The sequence below is a fragment of the Rhinopithecus bieti genome, unplaced genomic scaffold (assembly GCF_001698545.2).
Source record: "Rhinopithecus bieti isolate Rb0 unplaced genomic scaffold, ASM169854v2 scaffold_5260, whole genome shotgun sequence".
NCBI classification, from domain to species: Eukaryota; Metazoa; Chordata; class Mammalia; order Primates; family Cercopithecidae; genus Rhinopithecus; species Rhinopithecus bieti.
In genome coordinates this window covers 2,762,919-2,776,047 of record NW_016805896.1, presented here as the reverse complement: position 1 = coordinate 2,776,047, position 13,129 = coordinate 2,762,919, and the positions used below count along the sequence as shown (strand labels likewise).

Sequence of the window (13,129 nt, the reverse complement as noted above, 5' to 3'; positions counted from 1 at the left end):
TTGAGCTGCTGTGATCTCCACCCAGTTCGAGCTTCCCAGCGGCTTTGGTTACCTACTTAAGCCTCAGCAATGGCGGGCGCCCCTCCCCCAGCCTCGCTGCTAGATCGCAGACTGCTGTGCTAGCAATGAGGGAGGCTCTGTGGGCATGGGACCCTCCCGGCCAGGTGTGGGATATAATCTCCTGGTGTGCCAGTTTGCTTAAAGCGCAGTATTGGGGTGGGAGTTACCCGATTTTCCAGATGTTGTGTGTCTCAGTTCCCCTGGCTAGGAAAAGGGATTCCCTTCCCCTTGCGCTTCTCAGGTGAGGCGATGCCTCGCCCTGCTTCAGCTCTCGCTGGTTGGGCTGCAGCAGCTGACCAGCACCGATTGTCCGGCCCTCCCTAGTGAGATGACCCCAGTACCTCAGTTGAAAATGCAGAAATCACCGGTCTTCTGTGTCGCTGGCGCTGGGAGTTGGAGACTGGAGCTGTTCCTATTCAGCCATCTTGCTCCGCCCTCTGTTCTTTTCCTTTCAAAGAGCATATTCATAAGTGCCTTTGAGGCATTTTTATGATGCATGCTTTACTATTCTTATCAGATAATGCCAACATTTACGTCATCTTGACACTAGTTTCTGCTGGTTGTCTTTTTATTCTAGTTGAGATTATCTTCATTTGTGGCATGATGAGTGATTTTTTATTGCATTCTGGACATTTTCAGTTTATGGTGTGAGATACTGATCTTGGCTGTCCAACACCACCCCAGTGAAGATTTAAGATGTCTCATTGAACCATTGGAAAACGGAAGTCTAGCCTCCCACTGGACCTTTGCTGGTGGGAATGAGGGAAGTGAGACCACAGTTTTTCCCATGATGTTTGGCTGTAGTAGGACAGTTATTGTCTAAAAGTTTTCTGTCAATATAGACTGCTCCTTTCCTGATCCTTTAGACAGAGAGTACAGTCTATTTTTTCCTCTATGACTTTAGAGTTTCTAGGTTGCCAGCTTCTCCCGCATGCAAGATTTCTAAGGTAAAAACAAAGCCCAGGAAACTCACCATGTTGTTGTTTTTCTGGCCTCCGTTTCTTACCTTTTACAGTATCCTTTTGTTTGTTTCAAGTATAATGTCTAAGATTTTTAGTTGTACAGGGGTAGAGAGAAGTGCAGCTATTTCATCATGTCTCAGAACTGTAAGTCCCTAGAGATTTTTATTAAATAATGGAAAGCAAATACATATGTAAAAGTTCAGGCTGGGCGTGGTGGCTCACGCCTATAATTCCAGCATTTTGGGAGGCCAAGGCGGGTGGATCAGCTGAGGTCAGGAGTTTGAGACCAGCTTAACCAACATGGTGAAACCCTGTCTGTACTAAAATACAAAAATTAGCCAGGCATGGTGGTGGGCGCCTGTAATCCTAGCTACTCAGGAGGCTTAGGCATGAGAATTGCTTGAATGCGGGAAGTGGAGGTTGCAGTGAGCTGAGATTGCACCAACTGCACCTCCACCCTTGGTGACAGAGCAAGACTCTGCCTCAAAAAAAAAAAAAAAACAGTTCAATAAGTCTAATGGTTTCTAATTTTCTTCCAATTTCATTTATCCAGAAACTGTGTGAATTACATTTTATCAAGTTATATTTTATTATTTTTTATTCAAATATTAGATTTTTGTGGATTGAACAAAAGTACTTAAGAAAGCAAAATGACCAGGAAGGTTCACAGTATACTCTGGTGATAGGCAGAGAATGCCTGTTTTCTGTTATTACCTTTGAAATTTGTTACTTTTTTTAAATTATAAAAACGTATACCATCTGGAAAACTACTCACATAAAATAGCTTGAGATCTTTCTGGAACCCGGATCTCTTTATGCTAATTGTCAGTTTAAGCTGACCATGTTGTCATCTCATGTGTTGAGTTCCTTTACTTGAAAGTGGTTGGCATTTGACTACAATGCAACCTTTTGGTTAGATGGGTATTATCCTTGGAAAGAGTTATTTGCTTTGTGGCTTTAGGAGCCCCAATGTTTTACTTTATTTACTTTGGGTCATTTTCAGTCTTCTTGGTTAGCCTTTGTGAAGGAAATATATCCAAACTATCAGACAGTACCCAGCTGTAACACTGGCCACCTTTAGAACTAGTCATGCTTGGCCAGGCGCAGTGGCTCACGCCTGTAATTCCGGCACTTTGGGAGTCCCAGGCAGGTGGATCACGAGGTCAGGAGATTGAGACCATCCTGGCTAACATGGTGAAACCCCGTCTCTACCAAAAATATAAAACTTAGCCAGTCGTGATGGCAGACACCTGTAATCCCAGGTACTTGGGAGGCTGAGGCAGGAGAATTGCTTGAACCCGGGAGGCAGAGGTTGCAGTGCAGTGAGCTGAGATCACGCCACTTCACTCCAGCCTGGGTTACAGAGCAAGACTCTGTCTCAAAAAAAAAAAAGAACTAGTCATGCTGGTTTCTGGTGACTTTGTTCATCCCAGTCGTAGGTCTGCCATTTCATGTATCCTTATGTTGCTCTCATCCTAAAACAAAGTTATTTCCAATCAAGACATTAAAAAAAAAAAAATCCAAATCCAAGTGAGATGCCCAGAGAAACAGAGACTCAAGACATTTATTGATTGATTGATTGATTGATTGACAGAGTTTCGTTCTGTCACCCAAGCTGGAGTGCAGTGGTGCGATCTCGGCTCACTGCAACCCTTGCCTCCCAGGTTCAAGCAATTCTCCTGCCTCAGCGTCCCCGAGTAGCTGGGATTGCAGGCACACGCCACCAAACCAGGCTAATTTTTGTATTTGTAGTAGAGACAGGGTTTCACCATGTTGGCCAGGCTGGTCTCAAACTCCTGACCTCAAGTGATCCGCCCACCTCAGCCTCCCAAAGTGCTGGGATTACAGGCATGAGCCACCGCACCCCGCCAAGACATTTTTAATTGAACAGCTTTCACCTCTAGTTCTCCTGCTTACTGCCACCATGTTTTACCATAGTTAGCTTGTGCAACCCAGAACTAGGACCATAAATCTATCCATTTATTTAATCGGTATCACAATTTATATTTCTAGGCTGAAAGTTGCCCTACTCTCTGGCCTACTTTTTAGGTTTATGTAATTTTATCACTTTTGGGTTCTGAAATTCAACCTTCTGCACATTAGTATCATATAACAAGAATATCTATCTCAAATGAATCCTCCTAAAACATTGCTTTTATTGTGCCACTTCTGAATTTTAAAAACCCCTGATAATTTTGTATTAGGTTATGTTTATTCAACCTAGAATTTGAAGCCTTTTATAATTTGGAACCACCTCTCTACCCATTTGTCCCACTTTTCCTGAGAAATAAAGTTTTTTTTCCAAAAGGCAGATTTGTTTCCTTGAGATCTTTTCAGTATATCATTCATGTTTCTTTCTCAAGCTCTACGTTTTCCTCTGATTTAAATATCTCTGTCCTACTTTTCCATTTATCCACACCCTGACTTTTCATTATAACACAGTCAAAATCCCACTACTTAAAATTTCTAGGTCTGGTTTCTTTTTCACATAACTAATAATTTGTTATTGAATATGTCCAAAATTAGCACCTTATTGTTTAATGTGTAATGGTGTTCTGTAATTGAGTTTCATTCTTCTTGTCTGAGCACATATTTACTAAGCCCTCTACTCTGCACAAAACTCTATGTGAGGGGTATTAAAATACGCAAGACTTGACCTTGGCTTGCTATATTACTCACAATCTCACTCTTTCATATATACTATATATATATCTATCCTATATGCTTATATAAAATACCATCAATCTATATAATACTAAGTCAACAAACCCTTTTTAACTTTATATATACCTTACTGAGCGTTGTCATTTACCTGCCCAAGGATTTTTTTTTTTTTTTTTTTGATACAGCATCTCACTCTGTAGCCCTGGCTGAAATGCAGTGGTGTGATTTTGGCTCACTGCAACCTCTGTCTCCTGGGTTCAAAGGGATTCTCCTGCCTCAGCCTCCCAAATGGCTGGGATTACAGACACCTGCTACCACGCCCAGCTAATTTTTGTATTTTTAGTAGAAATGGGATTTTGCCATGTTGGCCAGGCTGGTCTCAAACTCCTGACCTCAGGTGATCCACCCACCTCGGCCTCCCAAAGTGCTGAGCTTATAGGCATGAGCCACCACGCCTGGCCCCAGGGAATTTCACTTCAACTAAACTCATGAATTAATATCTTCTGTACACAAGCCGTTGTTTATAGTGCTCAGAATGTTCAAGAAAAATATTGGGAAGGCAATCCAATCGAATACCAAATGAGTAGCACAGAATTGTTACAGTAGTTGAGAATCTTGGGACAAGCTTGTCATTTTAGAATAAATTTGGCATGACATTGACATTTACTTAAATTGTAATTAATGATTTGTTCTGCCACCTTGCTACTACATGATTGTCAGTAACAGCTTTCGAAAGGGTATTATCTTTGTGAGCACTTTCCAGGTTGATCAGAGAAGATTTATCCAGAATATTATTCATGATTGTGCCAAGAACCACCTTAAGTCATTTTTGGAGCAAAGTAGTGTATGTATAATGCATAAAAATCAAGGCTAATTATAAATATTTACCTTTGTCTCCTACTCTAACAATATGCCTTATTACATGTACTCTCTACCTAGCTATGATAAAATTCAGTGTTCACCAGTGAAAAATATGTCACCTTGAGAGAGTTATGTGCCTGGCTCGGCCGTCACTTCAGTAATTTATAAATAGATAATGGTAAAAGTAACTGTGTTATAGAGTGGTTGTAAGGATCAGTACAATAGTATATATAAAATGCACTCCTTAAAGGTAGTTGCTGTCATCAAGATCATCTCTACTGCTGTAGAGGCTACTGTGACTGATATTATTGCTGCTTTTTTTCACTTTTCTCGTAATTCCCTGATTTGGGCATTTTGCATCTACGTTTTCCTACCTATGTGTCACCACCAAATATTAGTCTTAAACTGTAAGTTCCTTTAGGGAATTAATCCATGTACTTTGTACATTAATTCCAACCAGTTAGTTGGAATTATAAGAATGTCTTTTGACAATGGTGAAAATGACAATATTGTTTTAATAATGTTTTTACACTTCGGAGTTTGATTTCATAGTTAAAGAATATACTTTTACGATAACCAGAGAACATTTCTTAAAAGACAAGAAAATAAGTGTCACATATTTGATACCAGTGACTGACACTCAAACTCCCAGTAGAAGACCTTTTGCTGAGTTTTCAATGGCTTTCCCTCCTCAGTACATGTCAATGTAGGGCCAAGTAAGCATTGATGGATAAAGTGTCTTCCAATTCTTTTGGAAGAATTCGTCTTTGACTCAGGGAAAATATGTTGGTTAGTGAGCTGTGCCCCTAATTCTTTGAAATGACAGTATGAGAAGTGGGTGCTTCCCATATAAGTGTTGGTCAGGGTCAGTGATAATTAGAGTTACTAGAATTCACATTGATACACTGGTGATTGCAATATACTTGCTTACAATGAATAGAGAGAAGAATTAACTTTCTACAGCAGATATTTAAAGTACTCCTATTGAAGTGTCTACAATTTTGAATTTTTAAATGATATTCTAACCAACTTAATCTTCCCTACCTTTCCTATAAAGAAAATTTAAGTTACTATGAAATCATTTTGTGTTTGTTTATGTATATTTAAGAATTGCTCATTTATTTTAACTCATTTATTTTGACTGAGTTTTAATTGGAAAATAATTTCTGGGGGTCTAGCTGAAAGAGCATGGTTTTCCAGAGTTTATCATTCAGGTTATCAGGCTTCACAAGATTAGAAATTTTTAAAATTAATTTTTACAGGTTAAGAGCTCAGGCTCTGTTTAAGTCGAGAGAAGTGGTTGCTGAAAAAGAGCTTACTAAACCCCAAGAACTCAAACTGGATATGAATGGCAGTGACTCTGGACCAAGGTAAACCTGAAGTCTTAGTGAAAACAAGAATATTAAGGGCATAAATATTTAGGATATATTTGGTATACATTTATAGCTCTATATTGATTAATACAGTTTTGTGACCATATGAATAAGTACATTCCTGTTATAAATTTTTGAAAAATATAGAAAAGTATGAAAAACAAAATAAAAATCATTCATAATCCTATAGCTTTGAGATAATCTTTTGAGCTCTTTTTTATTTTTTTTTTTTTTTTTTTTTTTGGTGCGGTATTATAGTCTATGTTGAGTATTAAGGATTATGCTTATACAGAATTTTATGTTACTTTTTTCACTGTATCATATTTTCTGGTCTTATTATATACTCTGTGAAAACATTAATTCATTCGACAAATATGTATTGCCTGGCAACTGTGCTCAATATATATCTATTAGTCTGTTATCAGATAATACATGGTTTTGCTATTATAAATTTTGCCTTGAAGAACATTTCTCTAAATAAATGTTTTAACTTTATCTCTACCTGTTTCCTTGTTATAGATTCCTGTAAGTGGAATTACTAGTACAAAGTATATATGTATCTTTTTACAATCCTTGATTCACATTGCCAAATTGTTTTGTGTGATTGCTGGCCTAGAGGCTAGGTCCGCAACAACCAATCTGGATCCTGGAGCTAAAGGGTAGGCCTTGAAACTGGGTCCTGGATCCTGGGTCTGCGGAGCCAGCCCAGCACTGGGTTCTGTGGTGTCAGGCCTGGGTCTGCCTCAGGGTGGGACCATAAAGACTGACCTAGCATGGGGCAGGCCTGGTACCAGAGGTCAGGGATGCCAATCTAGACTGGGGCGGGGGTAAACTTGGGTTTTGTGGACTGACCTGGCTCTGGGCTGGTCTGGAATCTGAGGCAGGGCTGGAATTTGGAATAGGAGGATCCCACCTGGTGCTGAGGCAGGTCTGAATGCTCATTATGTAGTATTGGCCTGGAGTCTGGGACCAGGAGGGGCTGCCCAACTCTAGCTTTTACTGAGGTGGGCCTGATGTTAGCATCTGAGGTAAAGTCTGGTTCTCACTTCCCTCTCTTTCCTGCCCAAACAGAGGGTATCTCTGTCTACTGTGTTGCCAGAGTTTGGGGAAAGGGTACTGCCAGTAATGTAAGTCTGTTCTTCCTACCCTCTTCAATACATTCCTTCTTATTTTTGTGCTATAACGTGGTGCTGTAATCTCTCATCTGGTTTATATAGCTCTTATAAAGGTATTTTTGTAGGTGGATGGTTATTCAAATTGATATTTCTGATGGGGGAGATGGGAGGGGCAGGGACAAGTCCTTGAAAGTCCTATTCTGCCATCTTGCTGACGTTCCTCTTCCAACAAGCAGTTTTGACTGTTTTAGATGTTTCCTCTTTTATCTGTTCCTTCTAGTATTTTTATCCATATTTCTGAATAACAGACTTATGTAGTCATTAGTATTGACTTTCTGCTATGGAAGTTGATGATTTAGCTCTCACTGATAACTATTTGCTCCCTCCTTTTCTCCCTTTTATCTTCCCTCTCTTTACCTTTCTTTCTCCCTTTTTCCATCTCCTCCCTCTCTCCATATTTCTCTCTACATATATAACATACCCCTATGTGTGCTATTTCCTTCCCTCTGTTCTCTCAATATATCTATATCAAAATATTTATGACTGTAAATATTGTATGCACAGCTGAACTATGTACTATTATTAAATTTAATTTTGTATAATTATTTTCTCTGGAGTTTAAAATGCCTTATTCAGCACAAAAGACAAATACTGTGTGATCTCTCTTATATGTAGAATCTAAAAGGTTGAATCAGTGGTCGCCAGGGCCTGGGGGGTTAGGGGCAGGGGCAGGGGGTGGAATAGGAAGATATTGCTCAAAGACTGCAAAGTTTCAGTGAGGATGAATATGTTCTGGAGGTCTGTTGTATAAAATGGTGACTATGGCTATAATAACGTATCGTATAGTTGAATATTGCTAAGAGAGTAGATATTAAATGTTCTCACCACAAAAATATATAAATATGTAAGATGATGGATGTGTTAACCAACTCGATTTAATCATTTTGCAATGAATACATACAGTATATCAAAACATCATTTTGCATACAATAAATATATACAGTGTTTACCAATTAGAGTTTACAAGATATCCTTCCTAGAGACTTCCATAAAATCCTGCTCTAGTATGAACTTTATTATTCTCTAGGTGTTTTGTCTAGTGATTTCATCTGAAATTTCCTTACCTATCAACCTGGAAATTTTCTTTCTTTTCTATCTTATATTCCTTTTTTCCTAGATAGCATCCTATCCTCTTTTTGGTTTATACCCTTTCATCTTACTAGAACATGCCCTGTAGTAGCTTACTGTAGGAGTACAGAGGCAGTAATTTTTTTGTGTCACACCTCTGAAAAAATGTCTTTAGTCAATCTTCATGTTTAATTTATAGTTTAACTTTATATAGCATTCTGACTTAATAGTTTTCCTCAAAAAGGATTGAAGGTTGTATTCTATTACCTTCTAGTTTCTAGTGTTGCTATTAAGAAGTGTGTTGCAGTCTGATTCTTGATCTTTTTATGTGACCTATTCCCCATCACAACTATTAGGACTTATCTTTCTCTAAAATTCTAAAAGTTTATGCTGATATGCATAAGTTACACCTTTTTCCATTCATGCAGAATCTTTTAACTGGGAAGCTTTCTTCAATTTAGAGAAATTTTCTTTGCTAATGTATTGTCTTTTTCAAGAACTCATCTTACTGAGATGTTGACTCTCTTAGAATAAACTCTGATTTTCTTATTTTTCTCTCCTATATTTCATATCGATTTTTTGTTTGTTTGTTTTTTGAGACAGGGTTTCACTCTGTTGCCCAGGCTCAAGTTCAGCGGCACAATCACAGCTCATTGCATCCTTGGTCTCCTGGGCTCAATGATCCTCCCCACTCAGCCTCCCAGGTAGCTAGGACTGCAGGTGCATGCCACTACACCCAACCAATTTTTTTGTATGCTTTTTTTAGAGACAGGGTTTTACCATGTTACATGCCACTACACCCAACCAATTTTTTTGTATGCTTTTTTTAGAGACAGGGTTTTACCATGTTACCCAGGCTCGTCTCAAACTCCTGGGCTCAAGTGATCTACCTACCTCAGCCTCCCAAAGAACTGGGATTATAGGCATGAGCTACTGCACCCAGCGTTATAATTCTTAATTTCTGAAAACATCTTATTCTTAGAAAGGCCATTTTTTAAAATAAAACCCATTCTCATTTTACATATGCAATTTTTTTTCTTATCTCTGAGAATATTTGTAATAATTTTTGAAGTTTTATCTCTTCCTGGTGAATTGTGTCTATTTTCAGCAAGTTCAAATTGCTTTTTTCCACAAATGTCTGATGATCCACCTATACCGTGAAGCAAAACGATAAAAAAACTATGAAAAGCTCTAAGTATATTATGAGCAGTGCTTGTCAGCTAATGGACTTCACCGTGATCAGGTAGGCACGTTGGGCACTCTTGCTACTATCTATAGATTTTCTTCTCTTGGGATGATCAGTTTCCCTATGGATAAATCTCTTGCAGGTGTGAAAATAAGCGATCAAAGCATTATTTAAGTTTCATGCCAATGTGGGGAGCCAGGGGGAGTAAAAAAAAAAGGGCTCATCACTTGTTACATAGGCTTTCACTTAATCTCCCTTTTAACTATATGGATTTCTGCCCTCAATGTATTTCAGGCCCCCAAGTTCAAGGTCATTCTTTTGAGCCTCGTCTGGGGATAAACCTCCAGTCGTCGTCATACAATGGGGACGGATAGAGGAGGACACATTGGCTTTTCACTGCTGTAGAGACTTTAAATCAGCTGTGCTTTTAGTACCATCTGCATTTCTACCTGCTTACACCAGTCCCTGAGCCTTTCAGGAGTTCTCTGACATGTTTCAGCTTATAGCATCTTTCAGCCCCAGCTAGCAGATATTTCAGTTTTGACTTTACTGCTTGGCTAGTTGAGTTTCAACTGATACACCTGCTTTCCAGCCTTCTAAAATTCTATTAACATCTCTTCTCTGTTGTGCTGTCTTCACTTTGCAGCTTCATAGGTTTTATAACTTTTTTGTTCTTTTAGTATTAGTTTTCCGTGGTTTTAGAAGAGAATAGAGATGTGTATTCAATCAGTCATGTGAATTAGCTCTCCAATGTTTATTTGTATACTTAAACTATATTTCACAATTTAGTAGGCAGAAAGATGGAATCTTGTAATTTGCAGTCACTCTGTATTCAATTCGAATGAATACTTTTCTATGTTTATTAATGTTTTGTGTTTCTTTGTGGAATTTTCACTTCCTTCCTATGTTCATATTTTTTATGTAGGGACATTATAGTTTTTCCTTAGTTGATATGTATTTTTTAATTTAAATTTTTTTATTTTTAATACTATTCATGTTTATCTGTGTCTTTACTGATTTGCTTTCTTACTTGCTTATGGTAGAAAAAACATAAAATGCTGATAATACTAAAGAAGAAAATAAAATGTACCTATAATCTCATCATCTGGAGGTAATTTTTGTATGTATTATTATTTCTTATTCATGAACATATATAATTTTATATTATAAATTTTGTTTCATAAACCACCTTAAAAATTTTTAATTGAACTTTAAAAAAGTTTTAATATCAACATTTCTCTTGTAAAAAGTAAAACATCACAGACGTATTAAGAAAATATCGGTCATTTTTCATTTTCTATTCTGTTGACTGTCCTGACTGTCTTGGTTGAATTAGGGTTAGCACTCTAATATGTATCCTTCTAAACCTTTGTTTATGCTTACAAATATATACAACATCTATGTTTATTTTGGAAATCAAATTGAACACTTTTTTCTCATTTAACAGAACATAATGGTTATTTATCAGAGCTATAGTAAACATAGTAATTCTGCCCCAAAGGTACCCATGTTCTATTAATAAGTTCCTAGGAGGGTGTGGTGGGGGAGGGTACGTATATATGTGTGTATTTGTGTGTTTGAGGTAGGGAGGATAGGTCCCTATCTCTAGCCTATCAAAATTCTATCCTGTCTTTTGTGACTTATCTCAAATATTACCTCTTCCAGAAATATTTTCTTTGTGTTTCTTTTATAGCCCTTATATTATGTATAGATGATAGATATTTGTATATTTACCTTATTCTACTATTAGGGTACTTGAAGGTGTAGTGGCTTTTTTTTTTTTTTTTTTTTTTAATGAAGTCTCGTCACCTGGGCTGCAGTGCAGTGTCACAATCTCAGCTCACTGCAACCTCCACCTCCCAGGTTCAAGCAATTCTTCTGTCTCGGACTCCTGAGTAGCTGGGACTACAGGTGCATGCTGCCATGCCCAGCTAATTTTTATATTTTTAGTAGAGACAGTGTTTCAGCGTGTTGGTCAGGCTGGTCTTGAACTCTTGACTTCAGGTGATGCACCCACCTCGGCCTCCCAAAGTGCTGGGATTACAGTCATGAGCCACTGAGACCTGCCTGGTAGTGACTTTTTATATCATCCAAAGCACTTAGCAAGGTAGTTTTCTTTTCTTAACAATAAAATTTTGTTGAATTGCTCAGTATTATATAAAAGTACAAAATGGTCATATCTTATAGGAGTATTCAAAATTACAAAACTGTTCATTTTTAAGGGTTATCTTTGTATAACCAATACATTAACATCAAACAAACTAACTAAAAAAGAAACCAGAGGACTTAGAAACAACTTATGACTTTTGAAATCATTACCATCTTTAATGTGATAATTATCTTCCAATGGTTTAGCTCAGCTGTGCCTTACCATTTGCTCTTATTTGTCGTTAAGACCTCACGTATTATTTATTTTCATTCTGTAGCATTTATGCAGGAAGGCAGCAATGTAAATTCCCTTGACTGTGATTCTTCCCACAGACAATAGGAAATAAATTGCAATTAGATTTTGGTAATTGTATATAATTAACTCAAAATGAACTGTTAATTTTAAAAAAAGTTTTCAGTTTCTCATTATCTCATTTATTTTAGTCCCAAATTCTTAATTGAGTAAGTTTAATATTTTAAAAACAGAGTATTTCTAATACTAAGATAATTTAAATATCCAAATAAATAAAATTTGCTTGAAATTAAATTTTATTTAGGGAGTTCTAGTGTTAAAGCCGAAGAGCCTGTAAGGTACAAAGTAAGTGAATCATTCTCATAACCATTCTTGATTGTATTTTCTAAAATTAGTGGGCATTTTTGTTTAATAATTCTACAAAGCCTTCTCAATTCTCTACAGTATTCTCCCCTGACGTATCTCTACCAGTTCCTGGTGTTAGTGGAGACAACATCATTTACATAGCAAATGGAATCAAATAGACATTAAATTCATTGTCTTTACTTCTTTCAACCTCACATTAGATTAAATAATTAAGGCCTGCCATGTGAGAATTCTTGGCTTACCAATGACTGTCAGACTTGGAAGCACTTGCCAGAGTTTCTTGAAATCCTTATAATGTGTGATTTTGAAAGGTATATGATCTTCTCAGAGGCATTTTAGGACTTTTTTTGGAAGCTGTGTATAGTCTTATATTTTTGTCATAATTATTTAAATTTAGGTCATATGTGCCCAGATGCCCCTAAACCTTAGAACATGTCTGTCTCTTTGACTGGAGCACTAATTTTGTAAATCTCAGTCGTTCTCAGTTAAGTATGAAAGGAAGTCTCCTAAGAAAGATGGCAATGAGGAGAACATCAGGGAGGAGGATGCTGATAAACTTGAAATAGCCTCAGTTGAAGGTATAATAAGAAATCATCAGAAGATGATGAATACTAATACATCCAGAATATAGACATTCTCTTGAATCAATAAGATAAACTACCTTAAATAGGCAATTCTCAGAAAGGTAAATCCAAATAATAAATCTGTAAAACCTTCTGCAACTAATCAGGGAAAACAAAGCAAAAAATAATAGTTCAAAATGAATACCTAGAGTCACCAGAACTCATCTCCTCTACAAAGAAGGATCAAAACAGTAAGTAAATAACTAAGTGTCAAATAGAGCTTCTTGGAGAGAAGCACTGGAATTCAACAGGGAAGTCACAGGGAACCTCTGAGGCACAGAAGGAGAGAGAAGCAAAGCCACCAGTCTGGCCAGGATCAGCTCATACCAGGGAAAATAAAGTGAAGTAAAGCACCACCATGTTCTTTAAGTTCTGCCCTCATTATAGGGA

At 37.4% G+C, this 13,129-nt stretch overlaps 1 protein-coding gene across 8 annotated transcripts in view; it reads left to right on the top strand.

Moving 5' to 3' along the window:
• Positions 1-13,129, top strand: part of KIAA1328 (KIAA1328 ortholog) — a 400,177-nt gene that overhangs the window by 263,026 nt on the left and 124,022 nt on the right. For 7 of the 8 annotated variants that reach the window (XM_017873981.1, XM_017873984.1, XM_017873983.1 and 4 more), the window contains one exon: positions 5,810-5,917. The exons of the other annotated variant lie outside the window; for it this stretch is intronic. In XM_017873981.1, coding sequence (XP_017729470.1) covers positions 5,810-5,917 — 108 coding nt within the window. The remainder of the gene's footprint in view (positions 1-5,809; positions 5,918-13,129) is intronic. 8 annotated transcript variants of the gene reach the window in all.